Raw genomic sequence first — 20,620 nt, 5'->3', positions numbered from 1 at the left:
GGAGCAAAGAAACAGGCAGGCAGTCAGATGGGGTGAGGAGACAGCGACTGGCAGGGCAGGAGTGACCAGGGATGGTCTCACTGAGGATCAGACTCCAGAGCTGAGCCCTGGGGTTAAGAGGCAGCCACGAGGTGAGCTGGGGCAGAGTGAGGCCGAGGGGGACTGGGTGGAGCATTCCACTGTCCTGTTGCTCCAAGTGTGGGTGTCAGATTGAACTGGAAGGACCAGCTGATGACAGGCTGGTTGTGGGACTCCAGGGGGAGCTTTCAGAAACTTGTAACAACTTGACAGAGGACGTTTATATGTGCTAAATCTAACAAGGAAACAAGGGGTCTTGTGTTTTGTATCTATATGCCGTTTTCCTGCTAATTCAGTTGGTGGCTCAGATAGAAAAAAAAAACTGCCTGCAATTCGGGAGACTTGGATTCGATTCCTGGGTCAGGAAGACCCCCTGGAGTAGGAAATGGCAACCTACTCCAGTATTCTTGCCTGGAAAATTCCATGGACAGAGGAGCTGGTGGGTTACAGTCCATGGGGTTACAAACAGTCGGGCAAGATTGAGCAACCAACACTTTCACTTTCAAAAACATTTTACTAAATAAAATATATATTGGTCCTTCGCCATAGATTGTTTGAGGAACACTGGTCAAAGATGAAAGGAAGCCAGTCAAAGCTGAGTAAAGAGATGGACAGAGAAGTGGGGAGGCCTGTGGCCTCTTTGGCAGCAGAAGTCAGTGCCATTTCATTCTTGGGGCAGTGAAAGCCCCGGGAAGGCGAGAGCACTCAGAGGCATGATCTGATCCGCTTTGCTGTCATAAAGGCACTGGTTCTGGGTGGAGAATAGGTGGAAGCCGGTCATGGGAAGGAGGCTGTGGGCTGCTGGGAAGGTGACGGGCCTGGGGAGGGCGATGGGAATAAGAGGAGGGTGTGAGTATGGGTTCTGGCTGCTGCTGCTGCTGCTAAGTCGCTTCAGTCGTGTCCTACTCTGTGCGACCCCATAGACGGCAGCCCACCAGGCTCCCCCGTCCCTGGGATTCTCCAGGCAAGAACACTGGAGTGGGTTGCCATTTCCTTCTCCAATGCACGAGAGTGAAAAGTGAAAGTGAAGTAGCTCAGTCGTGTCCGACTCTTAGCGGCCCCATGGACTGCAGCCTACCAGGCTCCTCTGTCCATGGGATTTTCCAGGCAAGAGCACTGGAGTGGGTTGCCATTGCCTTCTCCGATGGGTTCTGGAGGGAGTGTGATATCCCTGAGCTTGGACTAGATGAGCAGGCGAGGGAGAAAGATACTGCGGGTGACTTACAGGACCCTGGATTCACCACCGGGGCTGCGTGGCACGTTTACTGAGATGGCAGGACAAGGCAAAGGGCCTGCGGGGCATGGGGAGGGGGCCCAAGAGCCCACGGGGGACGGCTCAGCTTGCAGTGACTAGGAGGCGCCCCAGTGGGGATGTCAGGGGCCAGATACTGGAGTGAGCGGCTCAGAGAGGATGCACACAGCTGCATTTGGTGCTGTTCATGTGCCTGTTTCGCTAGAGAGTCTGAGAACCTTTTGAAGACGGGGATGGGGCCTTATTTCCCTTCATCTTTCCAGCATCAATTTGAAAAGTGAAAAAAATCGGCAAACAATAAATGCTGGAGGGGATGTGGAGAAAAGGAAGCCCTCTTGCACTGCTGGTGGGAATGTAAATTGATACAGCCACTGTGGAGAGCAGTGTGGGGATTTGCTTAAAAACTAGGGATAAAGAGCTATCACACGACCCAGCAATACCACTACTGGGCATATACTCTGAGAAAATTGTAATTGAAAAAGACACATGTACTCCAATGTTCGTAGCTCCTTGGCTAGGCAGACAGATGAACAGGGCACTACCCTTCCCAGGTGGGGCTCAGTCCTACCTGTCCAGCAGGGCCTTGTAGCTGAGCACACCGGAGATGAGGTTGGCGGCAAACCTGCAGAGAGAGATGAGGCCTAAGTCTCTCCTCTCTCCCAAGGCTTCTGGGAGGTGCTGTCCGCAGAAAAAGGCACCAGAAAACCTTCCCATTGGACCCTATCATCTTAACTACCCATGGACGAAGAGCCTGGCTTAATTGCATCAGGAGGAAAACACCCCCCTTCAATGCAGTTTTGGGAACTGCACCCAGAAGTCCACATACTTCTCTGCCCAGGGAATGCCCAGCCGTAGGGGAAGGGGGAAGGCTGCCCACCCCCTCCCCCTCCAGCCAGCAGGTTGATTGGGCTGGCTGAAGAAGGAGGGGCGGGGGTCTTCCAGCCTGGATCAGAGGCCAAGGTGGACCCTGCCTCGTTTTTATTTCCTCCCTCTGAACTGTCCTCACGCTGCGCCACATTTTGGTCTTGAGGCCAGAGACCTGGGTTTGGCTCTTAGAGACCCTCCGCCCTGCTCCTCTCCTGCATAAATGGCCCCTCTGTTGCAGTCATCAGCGCACCCAGAGGCCGTTCCAGCGGCTCAGTGAGCTCTGAAATTGCAGCAGATGGCAGAGACTCTGGTGGCGGCTGGCGGGAAGGAGCCATTCCCACTCCCCGGGAGCCTCTGCTCAGAGCTGGGGGCTGCAGGGAGCACAGGCCTCTGAATCAGCCTGGGGCCGCGCATCCCAGTGGCAAGCCCCAACTTCAAGCACCAGTGGGATCAGAGGCTGCAGGTTTCCTCCCAGGACCTCAGCCAGGCCTGACTGCCGTGGGGGCACCTGGGGCCCATGACCTCCCCACCCCACCCCACTCCACCCCAAATAGATATACCTGAGGAAGACCTTGTGTTTGTTACCCACGTGCCCCTCACCTACCCTTCCTCTGACCCCTTGGCCTGGATGGCCACTGTCTCAGGGCCATTTGGCCTCAGAAAGCTCAGCCAAGGCACGAGCTTCAGCCTCTCCTTCCTGTGGGTGCGGCCAGGCCCCCTCCTCCAGGCAGACTCCCAAGCTATAAGCCCGGGAGCCCGGTGTCCTCACCTTAACTGGTCATTGGTGTCTTGGAAGTGCTGCCGGGCAAAGATCACAGCTGGGCTGGAGTTGACAGGCAGGGCCAGGCGATTGTTGAGATACATGTCGTTCAGCCAGTACTCGGACACCTGCCAAGGAGGGTGCCGTTACCCGCAGTGGCTGCACACACCCCGCCTGGGGAACACGTCACCCCCACCTTGGCATCCCGGAAGCGAGACGGGGACCCTTCACGAGATCGTGTACTTTGTTTCATTCATCCATTCCACAAGCATACACTAAGCCCCAGTTACGGGCTGGAGCTTGTGGCTCCCTGAGCCACCCGCCTGCCCCTCAGCTCCACCCAATGCTTCCCCTTTCTTCCATCTCACTGTTCATCCTGCGTGAGGGCCGCTACATCCGTGTCCCTTGCCCAATCCTACGAGTGTCTCATTCCTGCCTTTCATCCCTCTCCCCTGACTTCATGCTACCCCCGACTGCTCCCAACCCTATTACTCACCTGCCCCCATCTGCCTGCCATCTCTGTACCCTGTCTCTCCCCATGACCCCATCTCCATCTGCATCTGTCCCCTCTCAGCCTCTCACCCTTGCCCCTCACTACCCCTCTGGTTCTCCCCCATGCCTGTCCCTCCCTCTGCCCCGTCTTTGTCGCCTGCCTGCCCTCTATCCAAACCCCTCCGTCTTCTCATCTAGCTTCTGCCCTTTGCTCCAGGGGCTCCTCGTCTGCTGCCCCAGCAGCTCTTACCCAGTTGGCAGTCTTCTCCTGCCGTTCCAGCAGCTTCTGCTGCAGGGTCTCGCCGAGGCCGCCAGGGGCCCCAAACTGCTTCACGATGGCCTGGCTCCTCCTGAACTGCTCCTGGGGCACCAGGTGCTGCACGCACCGCAGGTAGGTGGCCAGGGTCTGCTGCAGCGGGGGCACAGGGAGTTTGGGCAGCCCCTGGAAGACAAGGTTCGCAGGCTCTTGTGCCTGTCCTTATGTGTGGGCCCTGCCTGTCCCCAGATTGATCCCCTGGGTCTGCCTCCATCTGTCCCATCCCTGTTCCCTACCCTGGGACGTGTCTGTTTCTAGAGCTCAGTTCAGCAGAGCTGTGAACTGAGGAGGCACCTGTTTGCTTTGTCCCACACCTCAGCCCTGCCCCAAGCAGGGGACCAAGTGCAGAGGAAAAGACTTTGATGCCGATCCCAGACAGAACAAACTGCGGCCCATCCGTGTGACCTCTGGCAAGTCACCCCCACCTCAGTGCCTCAGCTTCCTCCCCTGTAAAACGGAAGTAAGAAACTCTACTTCTTATAAGATCAAAGTGATCATGGATGTGAAAGTGCTTATAAACCATTAAGAATGAGTCTACGATCTGTTACTGATACTGACTGCTGGTCACTCTTAGTTTAGGAGCTGTTCGCAGCTGGGGCTCCACAATCCAACTGATCTCTGGACCCAAAGGGTGTGACTCTAATGGAGGGGTTTGGACAGGTGAAAGATGGAGAGAGGAATAGTTAGTTCACTGCCTGCCCTAATGACCAGAATTCTGCAAGATACTCCGATATTCATGATATGGGAGGCTGACTCGTGTACTCCTTATTAAATCCCTCCCTGTTATGAAACCCAGGGAGGGGCATTTAGCTCCATGTGGGACAGGGATGGGGGACGATTAAGTTCTTCCACTCTTAATCTCTCCAAGCTTCAGCTTCCTTATCCATAGACTTAAACAACAATCCCTAGCTGAGAGGGGCACAGGTAAATAAGAGAAACAACTGGCCCCAAATAGGCACATCATAAAGCGTCATGATGGGACCATCCTTACACCTCCCAAAGGATTGCTGAGAGAAAACCCATAGCTCCTGGGGTCCCAAAGCATCTCGAGAATCTCAGAGGAATTCCCCACCCACGTCCTCCTGATGTGAGTTTCCCAGTTAACAAGCTCTATCACTGCGGGATCTTGTGTGTTCAACAGGGCTGTGGCTTAGCCTGGGCAGGAATTTTTGTCCAGTTTTCAGGCGAGGAAACTGAGGGCCCAAGAGTGAAGAGACTATTCCAAAGTCATCCGGCCGTTCAATGGCAGAGTCAGCACCTGAAATAATCCACCCCCCGCCCCCCGCCCCTCCCGCTCCTTCCCACTCGGTCTTTCTCATTTTTGCTTCCTTTTCCATCCATCCTTCTTCTCCCTCACTTAGCTGGTCACAATGAGAAGCCAGGATTTTTCATATTACTCACTAAACTTTACAAAGCCGGCAAAAAGCGGACAGCCTTCTTTCAGGGCTTTCTCCTTGGTGGGGCGGTAAAGGGAGTGAGTTTTCTACCCCAGCCGGGCTGTGGGGTGAAGCGGGTCCCCTGAGTATTTGCCTGTGCCCTGCCCTGCTGCAGGGACTGAAGCGAGCTCCCTGCCCCTGGAGAGTGAGTGAGCTGGAGCGCATGCCCGGATGAGAGAAGGGGACCCGCCTGTCTGAGCCTGCTCCTCCAGAGCTCACTGCCCTAGCGGGAGGGAGGAGGGCTGCCCTGGGGAACACTCGAGGATGGGTCTGGGCAGCATTCTAGGTGGCCCAGCCCACTCCCAGAGAGCCAGGTCCAGCCTCCCTACCCTCTTCTCTCTCCTGGGGTCTTGGGGATCTGCGTGGTGGGTGAGTGGGGAAACGTGTACAGAAAGCCCAGTCCAGCTGGTGACTTGTCCAAGAGTGACTGCAGGTCTGGTTGGAGCCACGCTTCTTCAGGGCTGTGACAGGGACTCCGCCTGGGTCATGGGGGATCAGTGATGCGGAAGAAGGAATGAAGCAGGAACTCTCTGCTGAAATGTCTCAGCCCCTCAGGGTTCTTCGCAGACTCTCATGGATTTCTGACTTTGCCTGGGTACAGAGACAGGGGCTTGTACGAATTTGGGTCCTGGGATCTTAGGTCAATAAACATTTCTGGGCAATTTATATGAGCCAGGTCCTGGGCTGAGCTCAAGAGACAATGGGGAGACAGAGCCTGCTCTCAAGGCAGCCGCAGTCCAAAGGGAAAGACAACAACAGAAGGGTTTGTCAGACTGTTTATCTAGACAACGTGGTGAGCAACTTCACAGAGAGAAGCCAGAAAGTTCTGATCAAGTTTTCAAATGAAGCCCTGGGGTGCAGGTTGGGGTAAAGAGGTGTCAAGAAGACAGCTGTGGCACACTCACTTTGGAAGGCGAGTATGATACGGAAGGAGGATGCCTGCCCAGGGAAGGACGGCAGTGTCTCAAGCTGGTGGGGAAGTTGGAGCCTTCAGGCTCCGGGGGCTGCGATGTGGCAAGGCTTAGAGCAGAGAATTCAGGCTCATCCTCAGGCAATCCCACTGGGCTCAAAGCCACTGGAAGCAGAACTTGCAGAGGGGGAGGCTCTGGGAGAAAAGAGAGTACCGGGCCCAGACCAAGGACTCTCCCTGGCTTTGGGGGTTAGAAAGTGTAGCTGTCAGCATTCCCTCGGTATTCCCTGAAGACACTCCCAGCTCCACCAGGCCCTCCCAGGCTCCTCAGCAAACTAGAGGCAGGGTTACAGCTGGCATTCATGCCCAGGAGAGCACAGGGCTAGGGGCCAGGCAACATTCGGAGGCCAGCCCCACTTAGTACTGTTCTGGAACAAGGGCTTGGGGATGGGGAGCAGGGATGAGAGAGGGGGCTCGAAACATCACTTACAGGCTCCTCCTCACTGCCCGGACTTTTTGCTGCCTTCTTCGGGGGAGCTTTTTCACAGATGGGCATCTTGGTGACTTCTGATTGTGGACACAGAGGTGTGGACCTGGGGACCAAGAAGCAGACAGACATCAACACAACAGCCACCTAGACCTGCCACAGCACCCTTCACCTCCCACAGCCTGTCACCCTGCCCCTGTTCTGATCAGAAGGGTTCCCTGCGCCTGGGATCACCAGTCCCCCTGACCACAGCATCCTCTCTGCAGCTGCAAACAGGAGGGGGTGGGTCCTGAAGTGAGTCTCCGGCTGGCCCCTGCTCCACAAGACTGCGGTCATCCAGCCTCGACCTACCAGCCCAGAGCAGCACGGAAGGCAGCCGGGCTGGGCAAACCGACTCCAAATGCATAGGGGCCGCTGGCAGAGCCCTCGTGCTGCCTCGGCCTGCGCTGCGCAGGCTAAAGCCTCTCTTTCCCACTGACTGCGAGCTTCTCCAGCTGAGACTGCATCTGTCATGCTCAGTTCCTCACCTCTGGGCCCTAGCCTGTGCCTGGCAGGAAGTAAAATCAATGTTGGGTGGCTGAGCGCAAGGAATGCTCAGGCCCATGAATGGACACAAGGTCCTCTAAGTCTCTGGGCTGATCGCAGACTGGCCTGTGGCCGAGGCAGGGAGGACCCTGCTGGATGGGTTGTGACAGGCAGTCTCGAGGCTGCTGGCTCCCAGTGTAGGTGGCGTGAGAATGCTGCGGGGGACGGTACAGGGAAGCTGGGCAGCCCAGGCCCTAGGGGCCACCTGACCAGGCCTAGGAAGAGATGGATTGATTGTGAGGGTGCAGTAGAAGTCAGCCAGGCCAAGAGGGGCAAAAGCTTGTTTTTAAGGCTAGTGGGGCCCAACCTCTACCCCTAAGCATAAGTTTGAATCACCATGAGCTCCCACCCGTGGCTTCCAATCATCCATCCCCTATTATCTCCCAAGAGCCTAGATCTAAGGCTTAGCCCATTCTACCCTCAGGCAGGCAAGGTGGCGGAGGGGGTGTTGGGTGCAAGGCACAGTTAACTCAAAGACAGCGCATCCAGAAAGACAGATAATTCTGGCCCGGGGTGGAGGAGCCAGGGCTTGCCTGGCAGCACTGGGCAGAGAAGGTAGAGTCCTTGTGGGTCCCATGCCACCATACTGGGGACCAGGAGGGCCTTAGACCAGTGAGCGCCCTGGAGCATAGGCCTGTGGCTACGCACTGCAAGGCAGAAGCCGCAACATTCAAGGGCGAGTCAACCCTAGTGCCGTGGGAATTTTGAGAGGGTGAGGAGGGCAAGGTCAGATTGGTGAGGGCCCTATAGACAGTGAAGCCAATGCCTCTTCTTGCAGCAAAAGCCTACTGTCTCAGTATGTGTCTTTGTCTCTGGATAATATTGCAGAAGGTAATTTGTAATGAGCTCTCGGCCTAAAGAAGAGTAAGTGCTTATAAATCAAACAGTTCTGAATATAAGAAAAATTAAATGAATTTCAGCTTCACGTGAACTGGGAAATATTCAATATTAAATTAGTACCTAGTATTCATGCTTCAGTTAGTTGATCTAACTAATATAGACATGTCTTAAGAGTCATCAATATAATAATCAGTATAATACCTTCATTGTGCCAAGATTTAATATAAGCTAAATAAGATCCTATTATATCTGTTACACATTTGTCAGCAAGGAAAATAACTCAATGTGAAGAAACTTTTAAGACAAGATAATGTAAATTGGATAAGAGCTTTTGATAAACTCTCTTAATAATTATGCTTTAGGAATGTCTATCTATTTTAGTCCCTCCAGACAGTCAACACCTTGAAATTTTAGAGTTGTGCTAAATTAAGTGATGGAAGTTTGTTGAACAGCTAGTTCACTCCCAAATAAAATAAGACGCTAAAACATTAATTACTGAATACTGTCTTCCTCTTACAGAGAAACGAAAGATGTTTGGACTAATAACGAATATGTTTGGTGCCATCCTGAGACTGTCTCTATAAGAAAGCAAATATGCTCAGAAATTATGACTGGTATTCATGCTCACCAACCTATAGAATGCTAATATAAAGGACAGTCCATGGTTGCTTAAGGAGAGTGGACGTGAGTTTTCAGGGAAGAAGGCAGGAGAAATGGAGTTGCATTTCATTAAGGGAAAAGGAATTGGGTCTGACCCACAGGTTTGGGATGAGCAAATTAAGTGATGGCTACATAAAATTAGGAAGGTTTGTGGCAAGTGGACCCTGAGAAAATTCAGGGCTGACTCTCCCCTGAATTTTGTGTATGGAACGATTTTTCTTAAGATGTTGAACTGCCTCTAATAACAGATTTTAAGTTTCTTTACCTCTTAAGGGATCTTCTATTGTAACTTTGGCTAAGTGAGTAATTATTGTTTCTCAAGTGACCTATGACCCCATTTGCCTGAGTTTTCTAAACTCTTGATATTTATTGACCAAACTTCCTAAATCAAATTCTAATGAAGTCTTTTTGACCTCTCTCTAACTTTGGGATGCTTCAAAGGGCCCCTGAAACATCCCAAAGAGAGATACTAAACTAACTGTGTTCATTTGGTCTGTCAAATTACATGGGAAGCATTGTCGAATGGCTAATAAACATTCTTAGGTCATATTGTATGGCGACTGTTACTAATGAAAGTAGTCTAGAAAGTATACAGCTTTCCTAAAATCTGATCTGTTCTGGTAAAACGTCACCAGTCCTAATTCTGGTTCTTCTCTTAAAGCGCTGTCTGTCAGAGCAGTACCCAACTTTCTGTGTCAATTGCACGTAATCAGACTCTAAACGTGCCTTCTTAAGCCTGCTGTCATTACTGACAGTTATGATTTCATTCTGGTGCCTTTGCAAAATGCTGCCTCTTCAAAAGGATTAACAGAAAGAACCTTGGAATAAATACAAGTTTCTGGCTTTCAGACTATAATGCTGAACTAGGTGAGAAACTGGAAACCCCAAAGAGAAACCTGACAGCTTCACAACCTGTTAACAAAAATTAGTTACATCAGGATAAGTGAACTGTTGAATATGGCTAGGATGCTTACGGTTTCTGTCTGCAAAATTACAAATCTGAATCTGCATTTTCCAGGTGTAAGGAAAATCTTCCCCTCAAACCAATTAGGACTTAGAGTAATTTGGTAAATTATACTTTTGTAAGCAGAATTGAAACATGTATCTTTTTGCTCTATCTGCTCCCTCCAGAGATTGTAAACTCTTACGTTTCCAGCAACTTTATCAGATAAATTAGGAAAGCTACCTCACCAACAGGTACAAAAATCTCAAGGTATTTGGGGGAGCTTGCTAAGGGAAAAGTTCACCTGGATCTGTAATGTGAAACATGTGATAAACATTTGCCATGACTTTCCTAGCCTGGAGTGGTGGTTTGTTTTTTTTTTTTTTTAAAGTTCAGTCTGAGACTCCTTATAAAAGTTTCAACAATGCAAAAAATTTTGATCAATTATAGTTATCTAAATATCAGGCCAAGTTTTTTTTGAGATCAGACTTTTTTTGCAACAGATTAGTCTTAATTTGAATATATGTGGTAGAAATGAGGGTAATTTTAGAGATAAAAAGATTACATTTCAATGAATATTAAATCCCAGTTTTGTAAATGGAGGTCTGTATTTACTGACTCACATCCCACATAGTCCCTTGCCTTTATGCCATACTAATGTAAAGTTTAACTGATTTATTAAAAGAAGACTCTAAGTTTTGTTTCTGAAGCTTATCTCAGTAATCTTTGGATGAAGATCAGATGCTCCATATGATCGTGGGGATTATATAAACTGGACACTTTATATACATATATATACAATACATGTTATATATATACGGGACAAGACATACTTTAAAGTACCTTCTCCAGCCTGGATGGAAGGACTTTTTATCAGGTACTCTTTAAGTAGCTCATGTATGGTGAATCTTAAGGTGAACTGACCCTTGGGTTACTTCCCACTTCCAAAGTCCCCTACACCAGACTGGTCTATAGAGAGGACTGCTGACCTCAAACTCACCTTAAAACAATGTTCAAATGTTCAAATACTTATACCAGGATGAGAAGAAGACAGCATCAAAAGTAGACAGCTTACCCAAGATGCAGGACTGATTTGTTTGATCATTTATAATGTTTTCTTGACTTCTTCGACCTTTGCGTATGGACCAAATGTTTTCTATCATGGACACAATCCTATGCTAGGTTTGTTTTTTTTTTTTTTTAATCAGTCTAATTGTTGGGTTGGGGCCAATTATCTGTGTCTAGTACTTTTAGATTACTTGGTGGATTTCTCTACTCCAAAGCTCTAATTGGACGAGCCTTAAAAAAATTTATTTTAGAGAAAGAAAGTTCAGTCCCATTCAGGCTACTCTTGATATTACTAGGTGGGATCCTCTCACCTAGTCAATTAATAAAACCTGCTCTGGTACTGGCCATAAATATGAATTTTCCTCTAAGTTACTCAAGATCAATCAGAGAAACAAGCACAGATTCAGCCAAGGAATAAAACCTTCCACAATTATGGGATGGATTTATGTGGTTAACACCAGGCTGTGGTCATTTAAGATTTAAGAGGAACCTTTATCTTGGGAACAATTAAATTATACTAAGGATAACCAGCCTAGTAACTAGAAAATCAGGTAAGAGCCTTATGGATAGTGCCAATATATAACATCCTTGAAAGATAAAGACTGGAATAGAATAGACTAAGTTAATTGACCTGAGGATATACTGGACTGCACCTAACGGAAGTTCTTGGCTTAATTCTTGCTCACGACTTTAATAACGCTGCTAGCTATGGTATTTGTACTTTGCCTGTATTACAAGATTATTGTTTCTCGCGTTACCAAATGTGTCACTGAGCCTCCAATAAATATAATGATGACTAGGTGATCTGAAGCAGTTGATCAAACATATAGCTCTATATGCAATCAGTGGTTGCAATAACATAACTCTAGATATGGGAAGACATAACAAGAGGGAATTTTTCCTCGACCATAACAGATTGAGTAAGACAGGTTGGTCCAGAGCCCTTTGGTTACTGTTGATAAACCCAGTCCAGTAGCTGCGCATTAAGTGGCTTTTAAGGGAAATCTTCGCCAGACTTAGAAATAGGCCTTCCTAGCACTGTGGGACAAAATGGTCTTGAAAGGTCTCCCAAAGTCTTGTTGAACTTATAACCATGCGGGGGCCCTGTTAACTTCACACTGGCACTTGCCATCCACCTCCACGAAGATTAAATCAAGTGCTGCTGCGGCTGCTGACCTTCAACACCCCCTGAAAGGAGTTCAGGGTGGAGAGCAGAAATGGGGGTGGGGGGCCCGGCGCCACAGGTCTGCAGATGAAATGTTTTCAGGAGCTGATTTCATGGGTCTGCTACAGTCGTTCACGTGAAGACTGACCTGGTGACTGGCAGGAAGCTTCCCCAGACTAGCAGAAACCCTCTGGAAAAATATGTGCTCGATTGCATGTATTCTCCCTTCACCAAAATCACGTATATACTGGCCTTCCCCAGCGCCTCTTTGGAACAGCGTCTCAGAGCTTTCTGAGGTGCTGTCTTACTGCAGCCTTCATTTTACCTCAAATAAAACTTAACTTGCAGCTCACTTGCACAACATGTTAAATTCGACATCGTCGTCTAGCCCCCTGTCCTCCTGTCCCCACCCTGAGGGGGGAAACACCAGAGCCAGGGAACCCCGCATCCTCCTGGTTTTCCCCGACGGCGGCTGCCCTGGGGACTGCGGGAACTCCGCAGGTTCTGGGGGTCTCTCCCCCGCGCACAGTCCCTGGACCGAGCCTCCCTCTGATCGTAAGCCCAGCTCCCCGCTCCCGCTCCGCGCTCCCGCTCCCCGCTCCGTGCTCCCGGAGCCCAGCCCTGCTCACCTGCTCTCCTCCTGCTCTCCTCCTCTCTGCCGCCGCCTCGCCGCACCCAGCAGGACTAGGGGCTAGAATGTGAGCCGGAAGGGATTCCGGGGCGCGTCAGCCGTGCGGGGGTGGGGGCTGCCGCCTGGGTCCGTGGTAGAGCCTCCGACGTCGCCGGGTCCGCAGGCCTCGCGACTGGCTGCGAGCTAGCCGGCCGCGCCAGTCCCCTCCCCGCTTTCACCCGGTGCCTCCTCCCTCCCCTTTCTCCCTTTTCCTCCCTCCCCCAGCCCCACCCCTGCCTCCCTCCCTCTCCATCTTGCGTCCTCCCCCCTCCTCCCGCCTTCCGGGCTCCCACCTCCCAGACCCCAATCCCGCGCTCTGACGGCCTCCCGGATAGAGCTTTCAGAAAGGCACCAGAATCCGGGCCCCAGAAGAGGGGTCCAAACAAGTCTCCGCCGGTGCCCATCGCCCTCAGCTCAGCCTTCCCAGTTCCCTCGCTCCCCCATCCCCTGTATCCTAGCAGTGGCGGGCTGACTCTGCAGAACTCTGGGGAGGGGTGAGTCTGGGTAAACCTGTGCCCTCCCCACCGTCTAGGGCAGGTTCAAACCTTATTACAACTCCTTTTAGGATATAATAGTGATAATAACATTAGTAGGACTACGAATGAATCTGTCTATCGCTGCAGGTCCTCCCCTTTCTATTCCCACTGATCCTGGCTGGTACTATAAGGAATACGGCCGATACACACCTGGGGATGCTCAGAGACACGCAGTCAGAGGCAGACATTTCTCCTAGACAAAGCGTGCCCCCTCCCCTACAGATCTTTACACCGCAGGCACACAGAGCAGACCCACAAAGACAGACCCTGCTCAAACACGCGCAGAGCTGGACACGCAGACTTAGAACACACGTGCGCACACCAGGCGTGCAGACCCCCACAGACGTTGTCGGACACGCAGGCATACCCCCAGCGCGGCAGCCTCTCCACGGCGGAATCCGGGGACTCTGTGGCCTTCAGCAGGCGGCGGGGCCGGGAAAGCTGCACACATGCTAGTCTGGGACTCTGGGGACCCACACTCAAGGTGGGGAGACTTTCTGACAGCCCAGGGGGCTGCTTCTTCTACTCAGGGCCAGGGAGGGTGGAGGTTGGTATCAGCGCACACACTCGCATCCTCTCCAGCCCTGACTCAAGTCTGCACAGCCAGGACCAGTTGACACACCGACAACTGTTCCCCGTATTCCTCGTAGGATGGAGTCTAGCTCTCTAGGGCACACACACACACACACACACACACACACACACACACACACACCACGCACAGTTTCCAGATACCGAGCCCTTAAACACACGGCCGATTTTTCTTCCGCTGCACGTAACAGCTCGGGCCCATTCTCTCTTGGAGCCTGGACGGGACAGGCTGCCAGTCTCAAGGGAAGACCGGCGTGAGCGCCTTAGTGCAGAGCTCTGTGGCTGATTCAGGGTGTGTCCTTAAGGGGCGGGACCAGCGCACCCGGAGGGAGCGGCTCCTCTGGCTCCCCGGGGCGGCGCCCTGGAGCGCAGCGCTGGGCTTGGGTTGGGGAGGGGCTGCGGCGGGCTGAGGGCGGCGTGTGCACCAGAGTGTTCGTGCGTGAGAGCCCTTGTTGGGTTGGCTTCTTCCGTATCTCCTTTTCCCGGTTGCAAAAGAGCCACGGGCTTCCTGCATGCCCGCTGGACTGAGACCAGGATTGGGGCTGGAGGCACAGCCCACCCTCCCGTTCTCCCCAGGTCCCTTGCCCGGCCGCCCACCCCCATCAGTAAAGAGACTCGGCCTCGCACAGATATAGTTTATTGAGTCGGCCCGGAGGCACCGTGGTGCAGCGGGCCCAGTTGGCACTGGAAGGAACGAAGGAGGACAGGCAGAGGCTCGGCTCTACATCGGGGAGACCCGAGGTGGCGGCCAGCGCGCCTCTTCATCTTTTCCCGAAGCACGTCAGCTTTCACGTGCCTAGATGCTCCACGCCGGGTTGGAGGAAAGAAAGGAGGACACAGAAGGGATTCTAGAGAGGGGACTTGGGCCGGGGAAATAGAGACAGCCGAGGGGCTGGGTGCTCGCTGGAGGTGGCAAGCCCTGAGAACGGGCTGCCGCCGAGGAGCCCCCTTGACCCGCGGTGGGGGGTGGGTTGGGGAGTAGGAGGGGGCCTAGAGGAGGAGCAGGGCCGCTAGCTGCGGGTGTAGTAGTCGTAGTCGCCCTCCTCGCAGGCGTCCAAGGGGCCGGGCGGGCTGCGAGGTGCGGCGCCCCGGTCGGACATGGGGCGCTCCCGCAGGCGCACAGCGTCATACAGACCCTGCGGCGGCTCGTCCAGCAGCACGTCCCTCTCCGAGCGCGAGCGCTTCAGGAGGCCCACGTTGCGCAGCAGCAGCAGGACGGGCGCGTAGAGCAGGTTGGCCAGGCCCATGCCAAGGCTAAGCTGTGCAAAGCCAAGCGAGTGCACGATGTGGCCCGCCACGATGGGCCCAAGCGCATAGGCCACGCAGTAGGAGATGTCGGCGATGGCGTAGACGCTGCCATAGACCGAGACGTGGCGCACGTCCACAAGAAAGGCGAGCGTGGGCAGCAGCGCGGTGTCCACCAGCGCAATGCCGAAGCACAGGCCGCAGAGCGAGATCACTAGCGGCGCGAAGGAGCGGCAGGCAGGCACCAGGCACGAGCTGGCGCCGATCACCGCCAGCCCAAAGGCGCCATACAGCCACTGCAGGTGGGGGTAGCGCGCCGCCAGTCGCACGGTGAGGTAGACGCCCAGCACGTGCGGCACGAAGGCCGGCAGCCAGGCTATGCCTGCCTCCCACTCGGACGCTGCCATCGTGCGTTCCATCCACGTGGCGATGGTGGGCTCCAGAAAGGCGAGGGGGATGTTGCAGGTGGTGAGCGCGCCTGCCACCACCGCGATGTAGGGGTCCAGCATGAGGCGGTGGATGGGCGTGCCCACTGGCAGGTTGGCTCGCGCCCGCGCCGCGGCCGAGAAGGGCTTGGCCACCACCAGCAGCAATAGGGCGTCGAACAGCGAAACGGCGGCGAGCACCAGAAAGGGCGCTGACTTTCCGGCGAACTCGTGGAGGAACCCTCCGAAGGGCGGCGCCACTAGGCTTCCGAAGCTGATGAAGGCCAGCGCCAAGCCCAGGGCGCGGCTGCGCTCTGGCTCCTCCGGATACTTGTCTGCAATCATGGCGATGCCAGACGTATCCGCGAAGGCCGAGCCAAGCCCCTGCAGACTGCGTGCAGCGAAGAGCGTCGCGTAGTCCTCCGCGAAGGCAAACATCACCGTAGAGGCGAACAGTACGCCCAGGCCCAGAAGCAGTGGCAAGTCATAGCTCATGCGGTCGATGAAGGTCCCACTCAGGGGGTTCACCAGCAGCTGCAGGATGGCCTTGGAGGCGAACAGCACCCCGATCTTCACGTCCTCGTTGTCCCTGGGGTGTCGGGGCTTCACAATAGGCTTGGCCGGCAGATCAGCCGTCGGGGGCTCCGAGGTGTTGCCCGTGACGGCGCTGGCATTGGTCGGAGTGGGCGGCGTGGGGCTGGAGGTCGGGGTGGGCTTCTCGCCGGCCGCGTGCACGTAGTAGGGCACGATGGGCACGATGACCATGTACAGCATATTGTCCAGGAACAGCGCCACGCACACGATGACCAGCACCAAACGCCGCTGCCGCCGGGGGTCTTGCAGCGCCGCGCCCACCGCCTCCGACAGCTTGCTGGCTGCCGCCGGGGCCCGACCCGCCGGGGCCTCCGGTTCCATCACCCCCGCCCCGCCGCTCTTCCGAGGACGCTGCCGCCGGGGTCGGGCGCGGGCGCCCTGCAGTGCAGAGACGAAGGCGCGGGACTTCGGGGGACCCTGCGCGCCAGAAAAGGCAGGGACCCTCCCTACACGGCGAGGCGCCGCCGCTGTCCGGAACCGAGCCCCGAACCCGCCGCCGCTGCGCTCACGGTTAGTCAGGAAAGGAGGGCTGGCCCAGGGGCCGGGACCGGAGACTCAGCGCGCTGAGCCTCGCGCGCGCCGGGAGCCGCCCCCGCAGCGCCGAGAGGCCGCCGGTGCCGGCCGAGGGGCATACTGCTGCCGCCAGCCCGCCGGCTTGCTCGCCCCGCCGCTCTCCCCTCCCCTCGCGTCGGCTCCTGCCTCCTCCTCCGCTGCCTACTCTTTTTTTCCCTTTACACTCGGGGCTGTGACGCGGCGAGTCTCGGCCCCCGAGTGGTGCCCGGGCCACTCGCGTCGCTCATGCTAATGCGGCGTCGGCGGGCGGGGGCGGGGGGCGGGGCGCTGCCCGGGGGGGGCTCCCTCCCCAGACGCACCGAGGCTGGAAGCCCCAGGAGGGGGTCTCGCTGTGCAGAGTCCTGGCCAAGCCCCTGGGGATGGGTGCGCCGCGCGACAAGCGGGCTTTCGGCCCCAGCGGTTCCAGGACTCGTGGGGCCCGCGTGCGGGCTCTCCTCGCGGAAAGGGGCGCACAGCTACCGCTCCCCCCGGCCAGGGGGCAGAGGGGGGAGCGAGGGGCGCCAGGGCTCCTCCTCAGGCTGCATCCCGGCGCGCGGCGGGTAAGGAGTCCCCGAGGTGAACCGCGGCTTCACCCATCTGTCCTCTCAGCGGGCCTGCGGGGCGGGAGCTGGAGGGGCGCCGACGACAGGCTCCCCCAACCATTTCTCTGGCTCCGCCCCCCGGCCCCTTCCAAGCCGGGAAGGGAGGCTCAGAGATTGCTGGACCGGGTTCAGACCGACCGGCCCTTCGGGAGAATGCCACAGCAGAGAATTCCCGACCGTGAACACCTGGGAACGGAGGGGAGAAGTCGCCTCGTCCCCACCCGAGGTCCTCAGGATCAGCTCTGCCCGCCCACCCTCCCGCCTTCCTCACCACCCTCTCCTCACCGGTGCTCCCCCCTTCCGCTTTAACTGCCTGGGTCCCCCAGCTCCGCCTCTTCTCCCTTCCCTCCTCCGCACGCCCTCCTAGTTCTAACTCCTCCCAGGCCCCGCACTACACCAAGGCCTCCCTCCGCTCCAGCCCCACCCCCACCGCCCATCTCTAGAGCTGCCTCCAAGTCCCGGTGGGCTCAGGGAGTGATGCAGCCACGGGCTACCCTTGGAACTGTAAGAGGCCCCGCGTGGGCGCCGCAGCCACTTTCCAGGCAGGAGCCACCAGTTTTGCTCTCAGCAGGGGCTCAAGCGGGGAGCTCATCTTAAGAGGGCCACACCCACTGAGACACCCAGTTCTCAGCACACACGGTGAGCAGCCCTGAGTGTGCTCTGGGCCTCGTGCGTCCCCAGCGTTGACCGTGGATGGCACATGGAGTCCGTGTTCTGGCCTGCGGACTGCCCGGCAGAGAGGCTCTGAGGCAGTGGAGGCAGGGAGATTTGTGCTGTTGAGATTAGAGTTTGTCTCTTTCTTCCAGAGTCAGAGAGAATTCTTCCCATCCTTCTGGCCTCAAAAACAAACTACAATTAGGTTCAGCTTCTTCCCTAATGGTGCTCCCCACCCCAAGGAGACATCAGGATGCAGTGGAAAGAACTTGAGGCAAAGCGGTCTGAGATGGTTCTTGGCTCTGCCACATACTACTTAGGATGTCTAGAGGGAAAGGGGGAAACCACTTCCCTCTTCGTCCCTCAGTTTCTTTATCTGTGAAATGGATGATAGTTCCTACTGCTTAGGATGCTTGGGACATTGTAATGTAAGTGCTTGCTGTGGTTATTATTATCGTCTGCAAAATGTGTTGTTTTACCTTCGTTTTACAGATGTGGGTCTTGTGAAGAGTAGATGAAAGTCTCAGGGGGTATCCCTGGCTTCCTAGCTAGTCCCTCTGGTTAAGTTGTCCAGGCTGGTGGGAGGCCCAGAAGGCACTGGAAAGCTAACTTCTCTTCCTGAGACAGCTATGGAGATGGGTGATGGAGCCCAGCACACCAGGGTGAGAACTTGCCACCTGTCACCCAATCTCTTCATTCACCCCAGGGAAGGAGAAGAAATTCTTCCATTTAAGGAGCTGCTGACACTGGCTCTGAAGTGTCCAAACTGTCCTTGGTCTGAGGGAGGGAAAAAGTTCCAGGATGGATACAGGCCCGCCTCTGGATGACCTTGGGCAAGTCACAGCCTCTCTCTGGGCCCCAGCCTTGGTCTCTGTTAAGTAAGGGGTTTGGGGACTCCTAACTTGCCACAGCCTTCAGGGCCAAATGGGTGCTATAGAAGGGCTCTGTTGGATGATATAATTATTTTACATTTTATTTGAAGGCCATAAGTCAATACATACCCTCTCCAGCTCCTTGCAGTCTCTCTCCAGCTGGCTTCACAAATATATGTCACCTGCTTCGTGCTCTCTGGCTCATTTGAGTTTAAGATCTCTAGTTCCTTCTGACTTTCCCATTATGAGGCTTTTAAAGGGAGAACCTACTGAGCAATTATTATTTATATTGTTTGCTTTATGTGATTTGAAAAAGGGAGCTTGAAATTTAAGGCAGGCGTTTTCTGTTTCATGGCTAAAGAACAGTGAAATCTTGGAGAAAGGCGACTTTCCCAGGGCTTTCAGATCCCTCCTGGCCCATAGAATTCATGACTATTCCTGAGCATGATGGCAAGTTATCTCTGGGCTCATGCGAAATTCTCCAGTCCCCCTTTCCTCTAAGGCAGGAAACAGGCTCACTTATTAAGCACGTCTCTGTGCCAGACGTGTTGTGTATGTTATTGTATTTAACTCTTACTCAACCCTGGTTCAGTGTGGGTGCTACTGTGCCTGTCTTATTGATGAGGACGTTGGGCTTGGCGAAGCTGGACCACGTGCCTGAGAGTCCAGCAGCAGAGTCTGGATTTAAACTGGGGCCATGGGACCAGTCTTCTGATCCTCATGCTGCTTCCAAAGCGCCTCTGCAGCTCGTTGTGCAAGGCAGACACACTCTCCCTGGCAACGCCAAGGAGAGGGGCAGATGAAGATCCATGGAAGGAAGAGGGAAGGTCCTTAAGGAAATTCCAGGGACACCAAACTCCCTCACCCAGCTTCCAGCTTAGAAGGGCTCCCCACCCATGTATCAGCAGCCCCAAGGACTAGGATGGAGGAGTTAGCAGGGAGGCCAAGACACCTTGCCTCAGCAAAAGGCAAGGAAGGGAGTAAGCTCCATTCTGGCCCTGGCCTGCAGGGAGCTGTCCAGGGTGCTGGTGCTGGCTTTCCAGTTCGCCAACCAGTCTCCCAGAATGGCCCCAGCGCTCCACCTTCCTGCACCTGTGGCTGCTTCTTCGCTAGAACTCTTGATAAATTCCTTCCCAGAGACTCCTGTATCTGAGCATAATTTGCAGTCGAAAGGGAACTTCCTATCCAGTTCTGTAGGAGAAAATGGAAGCATTTTCCCCCTCTTTTTTCTCAACCAGATATAGTAACTGTTGCTACAGAGTACATATCTGGTACTTGATATATAAGTGGAATGAGTAAAGGAAGGAACTTACTTATAAGAAGCATAAATGTGTTTATATAGTGCTAGGGCGCTGTTTCAAGCATTTTACAAACATTAATTCATTTAATCTTTTTTAATCAACCTTCATAAAAAGGTAGGGACACCAAGGTATAGAAATTCATCACAGCCAGAAAGCTCAGAAGTCGTGAAGACAGAATTCAAATGCAGGCTATGCCAGCATCCAGCTCTCAGCAACCATGCTGTCCTGCTCCAGGATGAATGAAGATTATGAGATGGCCTAGCTCAATGCGTGACACTTAGTGGGAGCTTAATTATTGTTGCTTTGTATGGACTGGTGACTTCTTACTGACAATCTTTCTTCTCATTTTATCCATTGTTTATAGTTGTGACCTCATTCTGCTAGGAAAAAGAGTCCTTTCCACTCTGTCCCAGAGCCATAGTGGGGCTTGTTGGGGACTTGGGGGTCCTGGAATATGGCAGCTTGGGAGAGAGTGAAAGGAAAGCCATCATGCGCCTGTGCCCAGGTGATGTTTGGTGTGTGTGTGTGTCTCTGTGTGTGTTTGGGGCAGGGGAGGCCTGAGGGAATTATGTGTGGAGGGTGTTGCTTTGGAGGCAGGCATCATCCATCCAGGACTCTTTTCTGAGAAGGTCATGGACCAAGTCATCTTCAGGGCCTTGCCATTTGTTGCTTCATGGAGATGTCTGTTCCAGGAGATGTGGGAAAGCAGGTTGATGGTG

The 20,620-nt window shown here is 54.1% G+C and overlaps 2 protein-coding genes across 2 annotated transcripts in view; both read right to left on the bottom strand.

The window, feature by feature from the left end:
* The window catches only part of CHAT (choline O-acetyltransferase), a 50,921-nt gene extending 38,220 nt beyond the window's left edge, over nt 1–12,701 (bottom strand). Inside the window, exons 1-5 of the mRNA XM_027962262.3 lie at nt 12,489–12,701; nt 6,602–6,704; nt 3,700–3,891; nt 2,967–3,085; nt 1,899–1,952 (exon numbers count right to left, since the gene is read on the bottom strand). Of these exons, the coding sequence (XP_027818063.2) occupies nt 1,899–1,952; nt 2,967–3,085; nt 3,700–3,891; nt 6,602–6,667 (431 nt within the window). The 5' untranslated portion in view covers nt 6,668–6,704; nt 12,489–12,701. The remainder of the gene's footprint in view (nt 1–1,898; nt 1,953–2,966; nt 3,086–3,699; nt 3,892–6,601; nt 6,705–12,488) is intronic.
* A 1,575-nt stretch (nt 12,702–14,276) lies between these two features.
* On the bottom strand, nt 14,277–16,266 carry SLC18A3 (solute carrier family 18 member A3). The gene has a single exon (XM_027962468.2). It carries the CDS (start codon nt 16,239–16,241, stop codon nt 14,667–14,669), a length of 1,575 nt encoding a protein of 524 aa, XP_027818269.1. The 5' UTR covers nt 16,242–16,266; the 3' UTR covers nt 14,277–14,666.
* Between the last annotated feature and the right edge of the window lie 4,354 nt (nt 16,267–20,620).

This window comes from Ovis aries, chromosome 25, assembly GCF_016772045.2.
Source record: "Ovis aries strain OAR_USU_Benz2616 breed Rambouillet chromosome 25, ARS-UI_Ramb_v3.0, whole genome shotgun sequence".
In the NCBI taxonomy this organism is placed as follows: domain Eukaryota; kingdom Metazoa; phylum Chordata; class Mammalia; order Artiodactyla; family Bovidae; genus Ovis; species Ovis aries.
The sequence above is the reverse complement of the archived record's forward strand: the minus strand, read 5'-3'. Positions and strand labels throughout refer to the sequence as shown.

Coding starts and splice junctions, on each gene's coding strand:
- SLC18A3 (XM_027962468.2), bottom strand. CDS start 16,241: ATGGAACCGGAGGCCCCGGCGGGTCGGGCCCCGGCGGCAGCCAGCAAG.